This window comes from Bactrocera tryoni, chromosome 4 (genome assembly GCF_016617805.1).
Source record: "Bactrocera tryoni isolate S06 chromosome 4, CSIRO_BtryS06_freeze2, whole genome shotgun sequence".
In the NCBI taxonomy this organism is placed as follows: Eukaryota; Metazoa; Arthropoda; class Insecta; order Diptera; family Tephritidae; genus Bactrocera; species Bactrocera tryoni.
Window position 1 is genome coordinate 27,993,018 of NC_052502.1, and position 20,882 is coordinate 28,013,899.

Below are 20,882 nucleotides of genomic sequence, written 5' to 3' on the forward strand. Positions count from 1 at the left end.
TTTTACTCCCAAAAGCAGAAAAGGTTGCAGGTTTAATGTTGTTCAGTTTTAGTGGATATTTCATTAATCTTCCGCAGAATAATGCGTCCCCATTTTTTTATAATTTTGGCGACCGGAATTGCGCTGTTTCATATCCGGTTAAAGACTTTCCTTTTTTTTTATGAATTTAACTAAAAGCGGTTATTTTCAGTTTTAAATTTCCCAAATTTACTCTAGTATCTATAATGCAAAATGATTTTATTTTGATTTATATTTAATCCGTTTTTATTTTGCATTGTTTGACGAATGTACACAAACTATTCAATATATATTTATGTATTTATGTATAATATATATATGTATAAAAGTATTACGCATTTTTTTCAGGTGTATGTATATTAAGCTAGGGTGCCCATTGGGTCCCAAGCAGGAAGCACAATTGGTTCCATGTCGAAAACTTTAAGAATTTCGGGTGGTACGAATGACTTGTCAATCACAACTTCGAAACCGAATTCCTTAAACCATTCAGCGGTCATAACCAAATAACCCTTTTCACCACGGTCCTCACCCCACGAGTTTTCAACTCGCAATTTCTTTACTTCACCATTTTCCTAAAGAGTAAACCGGACAAATTATTATATATTAAATAGATAGGAAAAACACATTAAACTCACATCTAGGGAGACTGCAGTGAATAACATGGCATGGGTCATGGCTGATTCTCCAAAAATTAGGCGATCGGCCTTTGACAAAGGCGTTTGAATATCAACATCAAAGACTAGTTTAAAGTCATGTCTGTTGAGAGAAGAAAATATAATTATATGTATTAATGCGAAATGTTATATTTTTTAAAATTTCGATACTAACACATCCAAATCTTCAATGCCCTGCTTTGATGCAAAGCGTTTACTGACTTCACAACCAAACCAAACAGCCTCACCGGCTTTTAAGCTTTCAGCTACCAGCTGCAGTAGTTTCTCAACCGGTTGATTATTATAAAGCACTGGGCGGCCACCCACCACATTGCCAAGACAATCCACTGTGTATGTTTGGTCATAAAAACTGGATGGGCGTGGATCATTTACTAAACATACCTGTCGAATCAAATAAAATCCAATCACTGAGTTTAAAATCATTAACGAGCAAAGTTAAATTTACCTTATCTTCCACATTAAAAACATTTTTAACGTAGTTTTCGTAGAACTCCAACGGCGTAACTGGGCCAATGGATTTATAAGCTTTGGATTTGTCATAATACTCCCAGGTGAAGCGTTCTGACGGAATGCCCAAACAGATACCTACTATCTTGTAGATACTAGCCATCATTTCATCAATCTTTTGAGTAACCTCTTCCGCGCTAGGATTTTTAGCCAAAAGATCACGTAAGACTTTGGCATATTCACGTAGCTAAAAGACAAAATGTCAAATTGATTCAACTGTTTCTTGTTTCATTGTTTTCACAATATATTAACCTTGCTCTTCAATATGGCATTCATGCGCATGCTTGCCTCACAACTGTAAGTCTCTGGAAAACATTTCTTTGGCATTAAACCATGTTTGGTTATTAAATTAACTAACATATCCCATTGGCCGCCATCTGAGGTTGGATCCTGATACAACAAGAACAAATAACGAATTAAACTCAATACAATCATAAATATAACAGTAAATAATTACATTTAATAAAAATGAAACTAAACGGCCGTCCACCACTTCTTGGCGCTGAGCTGTCTTTACAATATTATTGAGAAAATAATTGCAACGCTCAATTTTGTCCCAATAAAATAGGTAACCCTGAGAAAATTCAAATTCATCTATATTTAAACTTTTCATAAATGGCAGGCGTATGCAATTTAGCGCAGCAAAAAGCCAACATCGCCCGGAACTCTTTTGATTGGTAATAGGTTTGCCTTCGCTCTCCACCTGAAACAGAAAATCAATAGCATTCAAAGTTACTAAGAAAACGACGAATTTTGATTTATTTGTTTGCGCTTACCTTGTAAGTAAATATATGGTTAGTAGTTTCGAGGGATTTGCGCGACAAGCACACATCAAATGGATCCACTCGCGAGCAGACATTCTGTGCAAGAATGTTCTTCGGTTCGCTGTAGAAGTCCTTACGCCATTTGTCCAGTTTCTGCGGTGTAATCGCATTTGGATTGCTGGTAGTGGTGTTGGTGTTGGCTGGAAATAAAGTTGCGGCAGTTGAGTATTTTGCACGAGTAATGCCCAATAGTTTGTATTTGTAAGTAAATATGGTCGGTAAACGGTTTGACAGTTGTTGACGCCGTATCGTAGAGGTAAAACGTAGTGCAACTGAGACCAACCCACCCGACAAACGGCGGACGCATACAATCGCCAAGCCATGATGGCAAACACATTTTCATGCATATAGCAATGGAATATAAAAATAAACCAAAAATATATAGATGTAAAAGATTAAACGTCTGATTGGCTTTGTTTGAGTGATAAGCGTAGAAAAATTGGAAAAGAGTTAATTTTGGTTGTGTTTGCCATAATTTATGTACATGAAACTTGCATAGTACATTCATAATGTATGTATGTTTGTATGTATGTATATACAAAACATTCAGCAACATATGTTTTTTATTTGTGCAGCTCACGTTCATTTTCATTTATTATGTTTATTCTTTGTCTCTTCACTTTTTCTTGCCAATGTGCAGTTGGAGGTCAATAAACTTCTAAAACAAGAAATTGTGGCACACATTTTTGAATTTTAAAGTCCCAAGGTCATTTCGCTTTTGCGATCATGGAGCAAAAATGTGACTACAGTTAAGACTGTGTGGTTATGACTTATTTCGATGTTTTGATAATATACGCATGTGCATATTATGTACATGCGTTCATATTATGTATATATGTATGCAACTACATAATATCATTTTAGAATTAAAATCACATGAATATTTCGTTTCTTTAGAATTTACAACAATAGGAATAAGAATGGAATGTATGTATGTATGTCTGATATGTGGGCGTAGTAGCGTTGCAATTAACGTTTTATATGTTATTGTTTTATTTTAATTTCATCCAATGCAATTAAAGCTATACTATAGCTAATTATTATCTATACAAGTTTATATAAAGTACACTGAGATTATAGATGGCTGATAAAACAAGTCTGTAGTAGAAAATGAATATGTAAGTCATGCTTGTTTGTAAATGGTTGATAAAAATGTTGCCATAAACAATTCATACAATCTTATCTGAACTGCACTTGTGTTTATCCGTAAAAAGAGGAGCAATCTAAATATTTAATTTGTATGCACACAAGGAGAAGCTAACGACTCTTTAACCAAAGAATTAAGTTAATAAGAAATAACTTTAACTCCATATTTTATAAGGTCTCCGACGTTATTCTTCAGGGTTTTACAAATTTTGTGGCAAATAATTAAATATTATGCCCTTTACCAAATTTGTATATATAAACTCAGTTCTAATCTTAGTTGAAAAAATATTTAAATTAATACTTAATAACCATTAAATAATAAATCTGTATATATGTACATAAGCTTGTATGTACATACATATATGCACATGGCTTAGACAAATATACTGACTGAAAAATACTTTAGTCATAAATTGTGATGAGATCTTAAAATGCTTTGTGGGATGACTTTAGCACCGCCAATTAACATTGCTCACAAAATCGTCGCTCTCTAAACAAAAACCCACGCTCGGTTAATACAAAAGAAAATTTTCAGCAATATAGAGAATTAACTTGTGTAAATAATAAATTGCAAAATAATAATCTAACGAAGTTTTGCGTAGATTTTTAATGAAATCTTTCTAAAATGCATAAATAAACGCCAATATATACAAACAGCGATAAACAAGTCAGCAGCTGAAGGAAAATAAATAATACGGGCATATGAATGACAAATAATACAAACACAACAATGGGACTTTAACAATAAGTAAATGATTCGAAAGGTATTGCACAGACTTAATATGCAAAAATTATAGTATAGAAAATTGCAGTATGGGGCGTTGCATACCAATCGATCAGTTGGGCACAGTTTTTTATCAATAGTTCATTTTGACAACATGAAGTGGAAATAACAGATGCAATAACCTACTACGAATAATGACCAAAGCTTAACAAAAAAAAAATAAAAATATTTTACGCTGGTGGCGACAAGACCGCAACGTATTGATTGTAAATACCAGCACCAAAAATGTGTTTCAATTGTCGTTTCCACCACAGCTGCCGGTAGAGATTCGACATGTGTATACTTATGTATTGCTGCCGAGTGCAACCGTTACAAATGAAAACCAGTTTTTTGATTTGCACGTCAATATCAGGAAAGCACGGCAACAGACAAAAACAAAAAACTATTATAAATACTGCGAAATCGGGCAGTAGAGTGCTCCTAAACCGTGATCGTACAGCTATAATGGAGGCAGCAAGACAAAATATAAAAACAAAAGTGAGTAAACAAAGGGTTCCGAAAACACATAAACGTGTGTTGTATACATATTATGTATGCTCGTGTGTATAGTGAATGAATGTGTTGCACCCCAGCCAGTTGGGAATGAATTTCTACATGGTGCCAGAGCAAGCGGGGGGTGTGGCTGTTGAACAAAGAGCCAGCGGCAGTTGGCGTCGCGAAGCTGGCTGAAATTGGCTCTTCAGTACACTACACCAACACTATCAAATCCGCTGCTGCTTTTGAGGATGTCATCGTCTTGCCATCATCTAAGCAAAGCGCTACGCAGAATGGAAAGAAATTAATAAAGCACACAAACACATACATATGTAAGTAAAGAAAGCAATGAAATGGGGCCGCAAAATACAACGGAAGCAAAGTAAAAAAAAGCAATTCACTTCGCGAAATTTCAGAGAAATTTTACTTTCAATATCCAGCATTGCTACTTTCATTTTCATGACTGTTTACTTGTTAGCCAAAAAGAAAGGATATTATTATTTTTTATATATGTATGTATGTACCCCTTTCTTTTCCCTTTGCTGAGGCATACGTGTGTGTATATGATTTCATAATGTGCTTAATTAATAGCACACAAATTTACTTACACATTTTCCTTTTTTGTTGGGATATAAAACGTTTAACTTAGTAAATGAAATATGTTACAACGGTTAAGTAAATGCACTTTCAGCTTAATAATTTTCGGGCTAACACCAAAACGGGGAATACAAATAAAAAGAAATAAATCACTTTTACTTCCACGATAAGCAAGTCAACAACAAAATGAGTTGCGCGACCGAAAACGACAGAACAATGACCAAAGAAACACCAAAATATATACACTTTGACAACGGCGCCCGCGCCAGTAGTGCCTGTTACAAAATTTTCCCGTGTAGGGGAAAATAATTATAATTTTAAAGTGATTTAAATTTTTGTTTTAATTTAAATAACTTTTGTGTTAGTAATTGAATTCGAATTAGAGGATATAAAAGTTTTCAGAATAACCAAAATAAAGATTCCATTTCAAATTCCCAGATTGTACCAAATTACATTTTTGCTCTTTTATAAATTATTTTAAAAATTTGTTAGTGTATTTTTAGTTTTTCTTCGGATAAATTTATACAAACATATATTTATATCAACCGTTGAGTCCAGTGCTATAATATTGATTAATTGAGGGTTCAGGACTAAACTTGGTAGAAAAAGTCTAACTGAGCGGCAACCTTTTTTTTATTTTATCATAAACTGACAACACTCAATAAAACATAAAAGCAAATGTCATTAAAAACACGAATTTGCAATCTTAAGTATTGTCAAACGTGAGTAGTAAAAAAAAGTAAACGTAAACAATTCGTCTATCAAATTGTTTTTCATAAAATAAATAGCAGCAATATCGAATATTGTTTTATATAAATTAATGTCTCGAATTTGGTATTTGTAAAGTAATTTGCAGAGCATGTCTCTGCGGTACGTTTGTGTGGAGGTGCGCCATAACCTCCGTTGTGCCAATGTATTCCTCCAGTTTGACCACAGTCTCACTGAAACGGAATTCTTAAAAATTGTTGTAGAAAACGATGCACTGACCTTTCGAGAATACTCAACAGCGACCCGCGCGGCGCTCGGTAAATTTTTTACCGCGGAAGCACGTACTATAAGTAACTTGACTGTAGAAGAGTGCAATGCCAGTTTTCGTTTAACTATAACCAATGAACCTGCCCAAGTTACTACTGATAATACAGAAAATGAAAAAGATAATAAAAGAAAAATCTATATAACTCCAAAGCCAAATATCGAAGAAGGCAGCCAGCACATAGTTTTGTGCAAGAATTGTAAATGTGAACTGAGTACTACACTTCAATGCCAAAGAGTTCGAGAATTTCCCTCTGGATCTATAGACCTAAACGAATTTTTTTGTCATCATGGACCGAAATTCGATGAAGTTTTGGTGCCACAATTAACTGACTTCTTTTATGGCTTTCAATTTGTTGTACTTAATTCGGAGTTGGCACAACAACAGGTCAAAATGAAGGATAAACATGTTTACTGTCGGCGATGTTTGCAGTACCTGGGTGAAAATATACTCAACGATAATGCAATGAAATTATGGATGGACACATTGCTTTTAAAGTGTCAGCCTAACGATAAGGATGATACAATAATAAATGTTGTTAACGAGAAAGTCACACCAACATGTCAGCTTTTACACAAAATTATTGACGATACTCTAGTTACAGATGTTGCTGGGGAACCATTGCTTCAACAGATGCACTTTTGTAAAGTTTTGCTGGAAGCCACCTTTCCGTGCCGAAAACGCAAATATCTGCTATTGCAAGTACTGGAAAAGCAATTACAGGTGCTACGTAACACAAAACCATTGGCTCATGGCAGCCATAATAATAATAATGTGCTGCAAGTGCAACTTGAGCAATGCAAAAGTTTTAAATTACTGTACAGACTGTTGGATGAAACAGAAGATGAAGGTGGAGGTGATGACAAAAGAGGAGAAAAAGATAGTGGTGAGACTAGCAGTGCCAGTAGTACTAGCAGCGATAGCATGCTCCTGAAAAATTGGAAAGAGGATATGTCTATACATGTACTAAAGGTATCACCTACACTCTTTGGCACATTACTGGACGAGTTGGATGAAAATGCTTTATTGCTTCCTGAATTGTACCGCTATACGCACGACCATTTTCAATTGAGTTATATATTCTATGAAGATTAGAAAATTAAACTTAAGTTTTGACATTAAATATAATGATATTTCGTTATTATAAACGTGACCATGCGGCCGGTTCAAATATCTTAAGTGTCAATATACATATGTATATACTTATATACCCTTTTATTTATGTTCAAGAACTTGCAATACGCTTACTTGGCTAAGATTGTAATTAACATTTAACTAGTATGATTTGTCTTTAAAATCTTAACACAATCAGGAGGGTATAATTTTAATTGCAACAATTTAAGAGACTTGATAAGTTTTACTCTCTAACATTAATTAGTCATAATTTCCCCGATATATTCTAAGGCAATGATATTTTGTTCGTGCCAGAGCTAAAACGAAAACTAATAGAATTCTAATAAAAATGTAAAGCTCTAAAATTTTTCAGTACAAAAATTAATGTTTTGTTTATAAACTAAAATCCTCACGTTGACAATCATGCTGTTTCGGCGTATTCGGAGGATCACCGCCGCCTCCAGTTTGCATGGCTTTTGTTTTTGTGGTGTGCTCTTTTATAACGATAGTTTGGAATATACTCGATTCCTTCAAGCGATTACAGAAAAATGTAAATAAACGAAATCTTCTGTGCGCGAATATGTTTGCAAAATTTAAAGAGAAAATTGTAAACAAAGAAAATTAAATGAAAATGCTGTCGATGCTTGTTTGTTGTATATGCCGTCAAGCTTTTAAAATTTTTCCAAATTTCAATCATCATAACTCAATCGTTCAAAGTGTTTAGGTTTCTTTTGTTTTAAGTACTTTGGTGTCATATTTTTCTATTGATATTATTGGATATCTTAAACAATTAATATGCCTTTTTTTTGCTTTAGAAGCCTTTAATTAACTAGTAAATTATTTTCATCACTTTGTTGTTATTGCTCATGCAGACAAAATTATATTTAACCAAAGGTTATATACTTCTTTTTCTGCCATACATGCTACATATTTATCTTGTTTTGCCACCGATATTTTGAATATTTTTTGGGGTATATATAGTACACAAGTTAATAATACAGATATTTGAATACACTTAAATTAGTTTCTTCGCTCTTCGGAAATCCCTCTAAACTTAAAATAAGGATAACTATTCTCTCATATGTATCATAATCTTTGCTATACTATTAGTTTGCGTCCCTATTAATTCATTCAACACTTTACTTTGCCATACGGCTCATCTGTTTTGTTTGTTCCGACATTGAAATTTCCGCATTATCGGCCTTGTTAATTAACGAGTCTAATTTGTCTAAATGTGAAGTCATTTTCTTCTGTATATCCATTTTCGCTGCCCTAATTTTCTCCGTTGGTATAATAGGTTTTGTTTCACCTTCAAATTCCTGATCTCGCACATTGTCAAGATCCTGTGTACTATTTGTATCGGAGTCGTTCTTCTCATCATTATGTTGACCACTAATGCTGCCTCCCGTTGCGGTGGTATTACGTCGACTAGCAGTTGCGGAGGTGGATGGTGTACCATCTGGCAAATCTACTGAGCCTCTTGCAAATATATTTGATAGACTACCACAAGCTGTTTGCTTGAAGCGATTTAATTTCTGTTGTGTCGATGATAATATTGTGTTCAACTCATCCAAACGCCCACCAACATTACGCATTTGGTCTTCCTGCTGCTCGAGAAGCTAAAAATAAAAATTTCCTTTCATATAATATATTGCTTACTAAATGCATGTACGTATGTATGTGTGGTGGTAAATTGCAGCTCATTACCGCAGCCTCGGCGGTTTCTAATTCCTCTTGTTCACGTTTCAAGCGCTCGGCACGCGCCTTCTCGAATTCCTCCTCATTAGGTTTTTCTATGCCTAACAATTCTGCTCTCATACACTCGTATTCGTAGGTGCCTTCAGCCATTCCGAAATTGCAATTTAGTTTTGATTTAATTTGAGTTAAGCGTAAATAAATTCACGTTGCGTGATGTCGTCTAATGTTCAAGTGACAATCTTTATTTTGAGCAATTGGATCGATTTTTTTGTCGCCACATGCCTCATACACCCATAGCGGTCAAGGGGAAATAGTGTGTGTGTAGAAAGTGAAAGCGTTGACGATATTACAAATGCCAGTTAAATAGTAATAGATGTAGGCAGGTCAACGCATGCGCTAATTTCGTCATTCAAATTTAAGATTGAATGCTTAACAATAACAAATTATCGTTTATATTTTCATGTTGCTGTGAAAGTAACTACGATTTATAAAAATTAACAATACTTTTGTTGCTTGTCTTTTATTAATTACAAAAACTTAGATATTTCAAATTAAATTTCTTATATTAAAGATTTTTAATTTAATATATTTACTTAACTAAGCAGATTTCAATTTACATACACATGCTACATTCGATCAATCGTTATTTCGTTCATAAATCTGTATGTATGACTCTGTAAGTGTGATCATGGGTGGCAAAATTTCCGTTACATGCAAATCTTGCATTTCATACCACTGACCGTTGGCTTTATGCAAAATATGCGCTCGATAAGTGCCCTTTTTCGGCTCACCATCATGCACAATATTTGCTACCAAATTATATTTGGTATTTTTGAGTTGTTCACGATTCTTCATTGACAAAATATCGCCAAAGTCCACGTTTCTGCAATAGTTCAAAATTTAAAATTTATAAACAAAGAATAAATAAGTAATAAAACTTCTTACTTGATCGGAAAGTTGACAATGGTTGGATTCTTCTCCAAGAAGAAAGTATTCTTCGTGAAACGTTTGATATATAGTATAATATACTGTGGCAAACGCGTGATTTCGAATCGCTTCAAAAAATTATCTTTATACGTGTTGTACTCCTTTTCGGTCGTCCCATTAAATTTTGCGAGTAATTGATAAAGATTCACTTGTGGTATGATATTTTCGCGAAATTCGTCGGTGAACAGCGGTGGCGGGGGTAGGTCGCATGTTAGGTATAGAAAGTTAGAATTTTCACATTTCTCTTGATATTCCTCTGTAGCTAAAAGTAACGATTTCTGCGTATCATCCAGCTCTACTGGCGGAATTTTGCGCGTATAAATTTTCATTTCACCCAAAAAGATTTTGTGTATGATGGAAGAATCGGGCTTTTTGTTGCCTTTCAACGCACGATGTAGCGTATGCAAGAACCAAGATAGAAAATCAATGGGATCACCTTGTTCCGTTATTTGAAAGCTCTTATTAGACCACAACACTACTGCCTGCAACATTTCGTGCGGCGACACGTGTGCCTTAAAATTTCGTGGATTCCACATTTTTCGCATAAGTTCACCGAAACGTTGCACTAGGTTAAAGATAGAATCACCAGGTGGTCTTTTTATTTTAGCGTAATTCTGTTCACGCAGGTAGTAATCGCGTAAAGGACCCACGTGTGATAGCGCGTGCAGCACCACGTTACAGTAGTCGTTCGCTTTTATGTTATTTAACCCCACAACACCGGGTAAATAAAGGGTGCCGTCGACTGTGCGTGAGTACTTCGGTTCGGAACGATCCAGCTGTCTTATATCTTTGGGTTCAAAAGTGGGGTTCAGAACATATTTGATGTCGTCTAGCGAGGAGTCAATAATTTCATAATTATCTGGCAGACAGTAGAAGCGTAATGTTTGTAAATTGAGAAAAACATGATGCGCCTCCGACACGGAATGTGTATAAGCGTGCGTATTTGTGCCGCGCCCTTGGAAATATTTGCCGCAAACCAGACACGCGTAAACGTTTATGCGGGTTAGCGAGATTGAACACAACTTTTCAAAATCAAAATCTAGTAAGTGGCGATTAATCGTATCCAGATATGGACAGACACGATACTTTGGATTAAACGCAGACGGTTCAAGTTCTGTAATTAATTCAGTAAAATTTGTAATATTTGTGAGAAAACAAACGCATTGCATAGTGTTCTTACCGTACTCATCATGCTCTTCCTTCACCTTGCCATTTGCGGCTATCTTTGGCTCCACCTTCGGCTTTTTAGCCACCGGTTCAATACCTTTAGGAATTAAAAATTGTGTTGTAATAGTGCTTTTATATTCATAATCACCATTTGTTGACATTTTAATGCTTTAATAGGCTTTAGTTATTGAATTGTTTATAAACTAGAAAATTGACGATCAGCTGATTTTGTCTCATTGGACTGTTAACCAGTAGTGTTTCGCTGTAATAAAAATTTCCCTAAAATATTAAAAGGGGAAAATATTGCAATAAATGTGCCATTCTATGCATACGATTAGAAAATAATATATTTATAGGTATATGTTCAATTAGACATGTAAAATCACAAATGTTTGTGATGGTTAAAATAACAAAACAAAAATATTCCCTAAAGTTTCCTAATTACAAATAAATAAAAACTAAAGTCTGGCATCCTTATTTCGGATAATGGCTTAAAAATGACTAGTCAGGCGGCTAGTTTACAGTTACTGTGAGCAGTTATGCAAATTAGTTGTTCTTTAGCAATAAAAGGAAAACCGCATAGTAATTGCCAAAATAATATCAAAAAAGTAAATTATTTAAGAATAAGCCGAAATTGTCATCTGTATATCGCTTTCACTTTATATACATACCATGAGTGAACAGAAATATATTTTTTACTAAAAGTAAAATATCTTCATTCCTAGGTATGCACGTGGAACAAACTAAGGAAAATATAATTTATTAGAAAAAGTCACTTAAATTTAATTTTTACACATTTTTTCTTTTTTTCCAGGTGCTGGTGCTGGTGCTGGTGCTCGTAAATGCGAAAATTATAGGAAATTGAGCGGTTTAAAACGAAGTAAAGTATAATTTATTAAAAAAAAAGTTACTTAAGTTGAATTTTAACACATTTCTTCTTTTTTCAGATACTATTGCTCGTAAATGCGTAAACTATGGGGAATTGAGCGGTTCAAAACGAAGTAAAATACAAAGATTGTGAGGCTGTTGTTGCAGTAGAATATTTTATTTCTATTGTCGGATATTGCAAATCGAAAATTAGCTATTGGCTTGCTTATTTTACGCTTTTGGTACAAATTAATTAAAATAAAACGCTTTATAGTTGTGTGGGCTTAATTTATTTTATATTTATTTATTTGTATATTTAAAAAAAAGTAATTGTAAAAATAAATATAAAGCTTATTTGGAAGTTGGAGACGTTTTCATTTTATTTCATTAAAAAATTCCTCAAAATATTTAATAAATGCGGTATTTCGTTTTGAAGCATCTGGCATCACTCGGTCCGGATAAAAATGCAACAACAAAAACGTGCACTGTGGCACCCTACTGTGCGATTATGGGCGCCTGGTGCATATGCTGCATTTACAAATTCGAATTTGCAGGCGACATTTTTGCAGGGCGGCTGCTTGCTGGGCACTTCTGCGTGCCTGGTGTAAATGGGAGTTGCTGAAATTTGGCGTTTGTGCACATTCACTGTGCGCAGCAGAAGTGTTGCATACTTTTAGGGGTTTTATTTATTTTCTCACCTGCGGGTTGATTTACGTGTAATTTGCAATAAAACGCATAATAAATGGATTAGATATATCAACTAGACTTCTTTATTGAAAATTTAGGTTGTAAAATAACATTTTTTCTTCAAAGTAACAACTAATCAAATCGATTGAAGAAAAATATAGATAATACATACATTTTATGCAGAAATATTGTAAAATGTGGGTACAATTTTTGACGTTTTATAAAAATTACTGCAAAAATACATACATATAGATATTAAATATGGATACATACATGAATTTAAATATTTGCGAGTACGTATCTATATAACAATTTGCAATATTTTTAATTTAATTAATTTTCGTTGATTTCTCGATAAATTTAACTAGCTTGTTCGTATAAAAAGGCACATTATCGGTAATGATTTTCTTGTTTTGACTAAACTTTTAGAGACATACATATTATATATTCCAGCAATGCTTAAAACATTTTTTAGCGCTCTAAACAGCTGGAAATAAGTAAATACGTCGATTATTTATAAATTTGATACAATATATGATTAAAAATATTAAAGAAATTTCAAATAGCTTTTCACATATTACAAATTGTTCATTGACTGCAAACAATTTACCAAATACTTGCTGCCATGCTGCTTTAAAATTTCTCTGCTTTTCAATACTTATGCTAAATTAGTATATTATTAGTAATATTACAGTGAAATCAAGTATGTATTTCCAAATAAACCCTAAACCGCATTTTCGACATCCTTTTTTAGTATGGGTTCACGGCCGCCAAGCCTACGCGCCCACCGGCGCGCGCAAACACCGGCTCCGCATAGCTGTGACGATAGCCTTTTGTAAGATTGGCGATACCCTTTGTATTCGGTATCGGCGCACCGGTTGTGGGTGGTGGCGGTGTGGGTGAAGGATAGTAATCTGTATGTTTTTCAGCTGGTCGGCGATTCGCGCGGTGATCTGGCGGACCTGCTGCGCGCACATCAGGCGAGTACTCACGTCTCAATGGTTCGCGATGTCGCTCGCGTTCGCGTTCGTCGCGTACATGTGGCGCGTCACGTGAGTGATCACGTAGGGCGCCGCGCTGTTCATACCGGTAAGCATCACGGTAGGGATCACGACCATCTGTCATGTCGCTGGAGCGTTCACGCATTATGCGATGCGCGTCGGGTCGTTTGCCTGCTGATTCCCGTGGCGCACGCATATCTGGCGCGTACTCTTGGAATGGGCGCTCTCGGACATGTTCGCGCAAATGATGTTCACGTGGCGGCATCATTTCGCGTGGTGGTGGCATGTTGCTCTCCTCCCACAGTTGACCGCGTGATCGTGAGCGCGAACGTGCAGCGATTGGTTGCGGTGGGGGCGAGTCATCGAGGCGCTCCTCATCACTCCAGTCGGCATATGAACGTCCGCCATCTGCGCGCTCTACTGAGCCGCGTCGTCGTGGTCTATAATCGGTCACGTCTTTCTCTTCGGCCAGATCGTATCGACTGCCGGTGCGTTCCATAGCGCGGAATTTGTCCTTGGCATCTTTGAAACGATCCTTGGGTGTGACATCGGGTCGTCCATTTGAGGGTGCATATTCCAGTGGCCGTCCGTCATCATTGAGCCGCTTTGTGTACGATGATTTGCTATGCTGTGAACTGAGTTTCGTGTGCAGCTCTTCCTTCGTTGGCGCTCCTGTCGCCGGCTCCACTGTCCCATCAAAAGCCTTGTAACGCATGGCGGATGACTTCATCATCTTCTCCATGCTTTGTATGTAGGGTAGGCTTTCAGGTTCGCGGTATGGATTACGCTCATTGCTGCGCGAATATTGCTTGCGCTCGGGTTCACGCTCTCGCTCGCGTTCACGTTCCCTTTCCCGTTCGCGCAAACGTTCTGGCTCTCGCTCGCGATCATTACTGCGAGTGTGGCTTAATTCTGAACGCTCTGGCGAGTGTGTAGTACGATGAGCAGCCGCATATTTGTTATGGCTTGCGGTTTGTTCAAAAGGCAGATCGGCTGGATCGACATAACGATGACGACCCCCATAGCGCTGTGCTTCGTCGACAGCAAATGACTTGGACTGCTTCTTTGCGGCATATTCGATGAACTTCTGTTTATCTGTTAAGTTTTCCTTGCGATAGTTGGAGGACGGATGTACGGGCATATGATCGCTAGCCGGATCCGAGTCATTAAAGTCCTCGCCATCATCTGGTTTGTGTTTGGCAAAACGCGGGTCTGGCGTTTCACGTTCCAGTGAAAGTTTTTTGTTTAATAAACGATTGATTTCATTGTATTTATCAGTGTCGCGCAGTTTAGGATGCTCGCGCTCGCGCTCACGTTCGCGCTCTCTATTGCTGCTAACGCCACCGCCGCCGCCTCCACCGCCACCATCGGCGCGGCGATGATAATCCTGTTTGGTCTCGGCCTGCATGACGCGATTAAATTTCGCATCGTAATCAGCTGGACGCATTATGATTGGCTTGATTTCATCCTCGCGCGACCAGCTCGCGGTCGACGGGGTCTTCGAACGTGAATCGCGTTCGTGTGGGGGTCCAGCAATTTTCTCGCGATGCGCGCTTTGACGCGGCGTATAGGGCTTAGCAGGTAAATCCCGCAAATAACTATCCTCTGGTGGTTGAACGGCGCTCTTGCGATTTAACTGCGGATGATGTGGAATTATGGGCGGTGAACGTTCCATAGCGATCTGTGACGGTTTGAGCGCGATTACTGAGTTATCCGCTTCATTAGACCACTGCTCATCCTCTGCGAAAGAAGAAAGAGAGGAAAAGAAGAACGATATCAGTAAATTACTTCAATTGAATTTATCTCCGCTAAACTCACCACTCGAACTATTTAAATCCTGCCGCTCTGGGCTTGGCGCCAAATCGGAACCGATGCCCGATGAGCCGCGCGAAGAAACCTGCTTGCCACCGACAGGCACTGCTGTCTCATTGGGTGTAGCGCCGCCCACAATCAATGCATTACGACAGCGACGCAGCTCGATGGCCGTCAAATTACCCTTGGAACGATGCACTGTGTCGTAGTCGCGTGGCGGCAGTAACAAAGGCGGTCCATTACCATTCAATTTGGCACGCAGCTCTGCGGCTAAGGAGTCGAATAGCTCGCTAGTGGGCTGTGGCAGTGGCAGTGGTTTTGTGGTCGCCGTGACAGGCGGTGAACGCGAAACGGGCGAACCGCCGCTATGCTCTTCGCTGCATTCGGATTCGCGTGTACTATTGCCGGTATCGCTGCCCAACGACGAGCTAAATCGTTTCGGTGACGAGTCATGGCGGCGCTGTTGTTGTTGTTGTTGTTGTTGTTGTTGCTGATGTAGCAGTTGTGACTGCGGTTGTTGTGACAAATAATGTTTGGACTTGCTGTTGTTGTGTTCGTTGCCGTGACCATTGCTCGAAATGTGGGCAGCAGATTTGCCATTGCTGCTGTTGCCGCTGCCGCCGCCGGACGTGGGCAATGGCGGCAGGATGCCCAAACTGCAAAAGTAAAGGAAACGAATGCGCATGAATGACAGTGTAGAAGGAATAACAACTAAAAAAAGAAAATTTTACAAAAAGACATTGCAATGTGGCAAGTAATATTATAAATCGGCGACACGTCGGCAGGTAGGCGTGTGTTAAGTGCTAAAAAAAGTTACGGCGCAAGTCACACCAGATTACCAAAAGCAGTTGCAATGACTGCCCGCCAGCTAGTGCTCTTCCGTCACCTGAAATTTATGTGCGTCTCCGAGCATCGGCACTTGCCGAAAGGCGGCATAAACAATGCCCGACAAGTGGGCTTGCAGATAACATGAACATTTGTTACTTTGTTAGGGTGGTTCTATTTTTTCCATTAATTTATTATTACTGAACAGAAAATTAAAAACTAATCTATTGTTATTGTAGTTGAAATGTATCAAAGTTGTTTCAAAGAATAAGAAAAGGAAGAAGTTTAAGTGGAAGGCTTTGAATAAAGTTATATCCAGATCATTTTGAGATTACTGAGGGGCTTGACTACCATACGTTCGTAAGGACTAAGAGAGCTAAGGTTAAGATATCTTGAAAATTTAGTGTCCAATTGGTAGCCTTTGGCTGGACTGTCGTAGGAACGGAGGCAATTTCCTCCACAGCGAGAGTACTTGAGTGTCGTGAATCTTGAAAATGTGACCTCAACTGTATTCGAAAATCGTCGTATCTTTTAAATTTTCAGATTCTTTCATTTTGGTATATATATTTTGTGTAGGAACAGTCAGACCCTGATCAAAAGTCCTGAATCTATTCAAAAAGTAACGCTGATCATACCGACTGTTGCGTATGGAGCGATGGTTCGGGCTTCAAAAGCTTCGCAGTCTTTGGTAAGATTGTAATCACTGAAATTGCAAAGACGTGCCTGCATCTGCGCATCGCGTGCAATGCATTTGCCACATGGTAGCAGTAGAGCCTGGAACTCACACAGCTCCACCAAGTTATCAAATGACAGAAGGCTTTGTCAGAGGGATGTCGTCGCAGCAAATGAAGGCCTTAGGTGATGAAAACCGAAAAGGTTTTACAAAGAAGTTTAAAGTTACCCTGGGCAGTAATGCTGAATGGAATGACTCCACTGCTGAGTGATAACGTTATTAAGTGTCACACTGACGGCTCAAAAACGGCATTGCTGCAGACCTCGCTGGACTGCCTACCAAGCTTTCCATACCTTTAGGACGTTTTCAAAACATGTTCCAAGCAGAAGTCTTTGCTCGGTGTGTAGGGAAAAACCTCCAACGCAACTATCGCAATGAAAGTATCACCATAGTCAGTGATAGTCAGGCGGCACTTAGCCGATTAGTTCGCAACCAAGTGCAGTTCATTTGGGTGCCAGGTCACAAGCCCGTAGCCAGGAGCAGCTGCTGCTAGTACAGATGAAGCAAATGTGATGTTACAAAACATCAAAAAAGTCCAAAAAACCAAAAATCTAAAGTTCTTTGTAGCCCCGTAATTTGATATACATAAACCACATTTAGCTCGAATTAAGATTACTTAATGAGGAAAAAGGATCTTTTATATATGTATGTCCTTGATTTGGAATGTTCAGTTTGTATGACAAAAAATCCTGCAATACTAATACGGCTGTTTAAACTGACGTTGAGTAGAACCGGGAAGGACCTCTCCGAGCAGTTCGATACTAAACGAGTTTTCAGGCTCCTGGAGAAAATAATTTGAGTTACAAAGCTGAATAGAGAAGGTGTATATTCTATAAGAGTGTAAAGCTGTTGGCTTATATAAATGATGATAATGATATCATTGGCCTCAATAATCGCGCCGTTAGTTCTGTTTTCTCCAGGCTGGATAAGGAAGCGAAGCAAATGGGTCTGATAGTGAACAAGAGAAAGACGAAATATCTCCTGCCTTTAAATAAATAATCGTCCCACTTGCGACTTGGCTTTCACGTCGCTGTTGAGAGTCATAACTTCGAATCTCAGATAATTTCGTCTAATTTGGAACCGGCATTACCACCTCGAAATCCACGCAGAATAACTCTTGCCAACAGGTGCTACTTCGGACTGAGTAGGCAATTGAGAAGGCATGTCCTCTTCCGATGAACAAAGACCAAACTCTACAAGTCACTTATCATCCCCGCCTCTTATATGGTGCAGAGGCATGGACTTCCTGAGTAAAAAGAACGTATGCGATATTTCGCGTATATAAAGCCTGGCAGACAGACAGTCTACGTCAGTTAAGAAGAAGAAGAAGACAGACGGTCATGGCTAAATCGACTCAGCTCCTCACGCTGGCAAAATTAATACACCCTGTTCCGGGTATAAAAAGTGCAGCCTCACGTTCAACTGAAAAAGCCACAATTCGATGGTAGGCTGGTAGGCAGTAACATGTTGCACGTAAATGCGTGCAGTACACATTTGCATGGATTTATATGAATGTAAATTCGTGGCGACATTTACCATAGACGAACCGGCAATAACTTCGCAATACTCTCAAATTGTATTAATGCAATTTACGAGCAAACAATCGAAGAGCAAGCAGCAATCAAATGTCGCCAAGCGTGTTAATTGCGCTGCTCAAAGCCGAGTTTAGAACGCTTTTCGCGGGCATGATCTTAAGGCACTACTTCTTAGTGTATAAATGTGCGGATTAAGGTTAAGTTGTTGTTTTGGGTTTTTGGTTTTCATGGCAATATGCACATGTTTAGCGTTGGTTTAAGCTTTAATAGCACTTGCTCATAAAATCGTACTTGTTCGTAGTAGGTGCACGAGTACGGCGTGCTGCACCTTAAAACAAATCAGCGCCGAAGTGATTACATCATTTGCTCATTTAACCGAATATTATGGATGTATTTATGCAGGTATTCGAGCGCGTCTGTTTGTGCAGCAATGCATGCAAGTCTGCGCTTTTGGCACTTTTGTGTGGTCTCAGCCAGTTCGCCGGTCTTGTCGCAATGCCTAGTCTAGCCTCACTTGGCCTGGTCTGGTTGGTTTTGGTCTTTTTTTTCGTGTTTTCCTGCTGTCTTCTGACTGGCAATGCATGTTGGCGTTCGCCTTGACATTTTCAAGATGCCAATTGTGACTTGTTGGCGAAACGACGCCAACGACATTGTGTGAAGTCAATATTGAATTTCAAATTTGTGAATTATTTTTAGTTGCATTACAAATGCCGATTTGGAATTCGCGATCTATTTGTGGGTAGTTATTGCAGACAAGTTTCCCATAATGTACATTTTAGGTGGTTTGAAGTGATTTGAAGTGGTTTAACATACATATGTATCATTGTAAATTTTTAAGTGTATGTGTATTTAAAAAAATATGACATAAACTGAGCTAAATAGCAGTTCTTTGATGGGTTGAAGAGGCTGTAGAAACCGGAATTAAGCGATTGAGTAGCCGCAGCCGCAGCTGAAATGATTATGTCTCATTTATTCTCCTTTTAAGCTTTCAGACATTCAGTCAAATATCCATTTATTTTAAAGCGCTAATCGGAAAACAAGTTCTTAATCTGAAATTTTGGATTTTTTATAAAAATTATTTTGAAAAGAATTGCCGAAATTTGACGAATATTACATAATATCTATATATTCGTTGTTTATAAAAGTATATCGTCAGCTAAAATGCAAAGTAACGTAACATCACTTTTCATTAGTTTACAGGCGAAGGAAAAACGTTTTAATAGAAGCCACTCCTATTGCAACACAATTTGACTTGTGGTTGTAAATTGGTTATATATTGGTTATTATAATGATTATATTTTGGTTGTTATACACTCATAAATTTCACTTTTGGTTATAAAATGGTTATATTCTGGTTATCTTAGACTAATAGTGAAACGAAATTTGAGTTCTGGTTATAAAATGGTTATATTTTAGTTATTATATCTGACAACGGTTTTCGATTTTTTTTATGATGCATTGTTTTGCATTTTAGGTGACACTATGTACAATTTCATCTGTCAAGTTTTTGAGATATCCCACAAAATTTTGCGGAAAAATAGTGTTTTTTTAGATTCAATCATCTATTGTCTAAATACTGATATAAGTATTCAAAACTGATAGGTTACCTTTGATTGGTATAACTTTTTTATGTTCGGGTGAAATTTTATCTTGATAAATGTATCTATTAGTGCATGAATCGTTTGTTTACGACTCGAAAAGTTTGTCGGGTGATTTTTATCATAAAAAAAATAATAACAATTGAATACAATATTTGGCTTCCAATGGAACTACGGATACGGAACCGTTGAAAATGTTATAGAAGTGTTTTGGGAAGTCTACTTTATCAAGTACACAAGCATTTGAATAGCACAAAGCTTCTAGTTGACGTTGCGAAGTCCATAGAGATGGTAGCATAGGAACTCAACACTTCTTATGGAGCAACTCATCCATTTTGGTTAATGTTTTGGGTATGAAACGTGCCAATGCAAGACTCGTATCAAAGGACCCGAATCTTTTGAAAACAATCCGCCTCGTGGAACCCATGAGTCCATTGAAGTCATTAAATGCCATTCTTAGAATGCACTGGAGGTCATCCCAACTAAGCTTATAAAAACTGTATCGAAAATTGGATTAAAGGTTGGCATGAAAATATAGAGTCTATTTTGAAGGCATTAATAAATATTTATTATAAAAAACAAATGAAAATGTAGTTTTTTGACATTCCGGGTAAAAGATCTCTAGAGCGATGAAATAATGGAAAAGGTTGCCTAGGATCGTCACATAAACAGCCATGACATCACTAAGGCACTTAACACGGTTTTGAACCATTTGAAAAAGGCTGGCTACAAAAAGAAGCTCGATGACGCAAAGCCAGAATTGACGCCTCGAAATCTTATACTAAGTGTTTGTTGGGATTGG

At 37.6% G+C, this 20,882-nt stretch overlaps 5 protein-coding genes across 10 annotated transcripts in view; 1 reads left to right on the plus strand and 4 right to left on the minus strand.

Annotated features, from left to right (window-relative positions):
* Positions 1–241: 241 nt before the first annotated feature.
* On the minus strand, positions 242–5,216 carry LOC120774057 (bleomycin hydrolase). Its single transcript, XM_040103362.1, has 8 exons — positions 5,036–5,216; positions 1,976–2,163; positions 1,657–1,902; positions 1,452–1,589; positions 1,138–1,386; positions 847–1,073; positions 654–774; positions 242–590 (listed from the first exon to the last, which is right to left on the minus strand). The coding sequence occupies exons 1-8, from the start codon at positions 5,037–5,039 to the stop codon at positions 378–380; spliced, it is 1,386 nt and encodes a 461-aa protein (XP_039959296.1). The 5' UTR covers positions 5,040–5,216; the 3' UTR covers positions 242–377.
* Positions 5,217–5,719: 503 nt separating this feature from the next.
* Positions 5,720–7,180, plus strand: LOC120774058. The gene has a single exon (XM_040103363.1). The coding sequence runs from the start codon at positions 5,884–5,886 to the stop codon at positions 7,150–7,152; it is 1,269 nt and encodes a 422-aa protein (XP_039959297.1). The 5' UTR covers positions 5,720–5,883; the 3' UTR covers positions 7,153–7,180.
* Positions 7,181–7,239: 59 nt separating this feature from the next.
* LOC120774067 lies at positions 7,240–9,179 on the minus strand. The gene is made up of 2 exons (XM_040103373.1): positions 8,878–9,179; positions 7,240–8,789 (listed from the first exon to the last, which is right to left on the minus strand). The coding sequence occupies exons 1-2, from the start codon at positions 9,016–9,018 to the stop codon at positions 8,310–8,312; spliced, it is 621 nt and encodes a 206-aa protein (XP_039959307.1). The 5' UTR covers positions 9,019–9,179; the 3' UTR covers positions 7,240–8,309.
* A 212-nt stretch (positions 9,180–9,391) lies between these two features.
* LOC120774055 (U4/U6.U5 tri-snRNP-associated protein 2) lies at positions 9,392–11,291 on the minus strand. Its single transcript, XM_040103360.1, has 3 exons — positions 11,036–11,291; positions 9,814–10,969; positions 9,392–9,751 (listed from the first exon to the last, which is right to left on the minus strand). The coding sequence occupies exons 1-3, from the start codon at positions 11,181–11,183 to the stop codon at positions 9,505–9,507; spliced, it is 1,551 nt and encodes a 516-aa protein (XP_039959294.1). The 5' UTR covers positions 11,184–11,291; the 3' UTR covers positions 9,392–9,504.
* Positions 11,292–12,754: 1,463 nt separating this feature from the next.
* Positions 12,755–20,882, minus strand: part of LOC120774072 (uncharacterized protein DDB_G0284459) — a 147,609-nt gene continuing 139,481 nt past the window's right edge. For all 6 annotated transcript variants that reach the window (XM_040103389.1, XM_040103387.1, XM_040103385.1 and 3 more), the window contains 2 exons: positions 15,396–16,045; positions 12,755–15,317 (listed from right to left, as the gene is read on the minus strand). In XM_040103389.1, the coding sequence (XP_039959323.1) occupies positions 13,327–15,317; positions 15,396–16,045 (2,641 nt within the window). In that variant the 3' untranslated portion in view covers positions 12,755–13,326. The remainder of the gene's footprint in view (positions 15,318–15,395; positions 16,046–20,882) is intronic.

Excerpts from the sequence above, each read along its gene's own strand:
- LOC120774067 (XM_040103373.1), bottom strand. The coding sequence starts at position 9,018 with ATGGCTGAAGGCACCTACGAATACGAGTGTATGAGAGCAGAATTGTTA. Across the intron at positions 8,790-8,877 it reads TAGAAACCGCCGAGGCTGCG|CTTCTCGAGCAGCAGGAAGA; the intron begins GTAATGAGCTGC and ends TTTTATTTTTAG.
- LOC120774058 (XM_040103363.1), top strand. The coding sequence starts at position 5,884 with ATGTCTCTGCGGTACGTTTGTGTGGAGGTGCGCCATAACCTCCGTTGT.
- LOC120774055 (XM_040103360.1), bottom strand. The coding sequence starts at position 11,183 with ATGTCAACAAATGGTGATTATGAATATAAAAGCACTATTACAACACAA. Across the intron at positions 10,970-11,035 it reads GGAAGAGCATGATGAGTACG|AACTTGAACCGTCTGCGTTT; the intron begins GTAAGAACACTA and ends AATTAATTACAG. Across the intron at positions 9,752-9,813 it reads ATTGTCAACTTTCCGATCAA|AAACGTGGACTTTGGCGATA; the intron begins GTAAGAAGTTTT and ends GAACTATTGCAG.
- LOC120774057 (XM_040103362.1), bottom strand. Across the intron at positions 1,590-1,656 it reads TAGTTTCATTTTTATTAAAT|GATCCAACCTCAGATGGCGG; the intron begins GTAATTATTTAC and ends TTGTTGTATCAG. Across the intron at positions 591-653 it reads TCACTGCAGTCTCCCTAGAT|GAAAATGGTGAAGTAAAGAA; the intron begins GTGAGTTTAATG and ends TTTACTCTTTAG.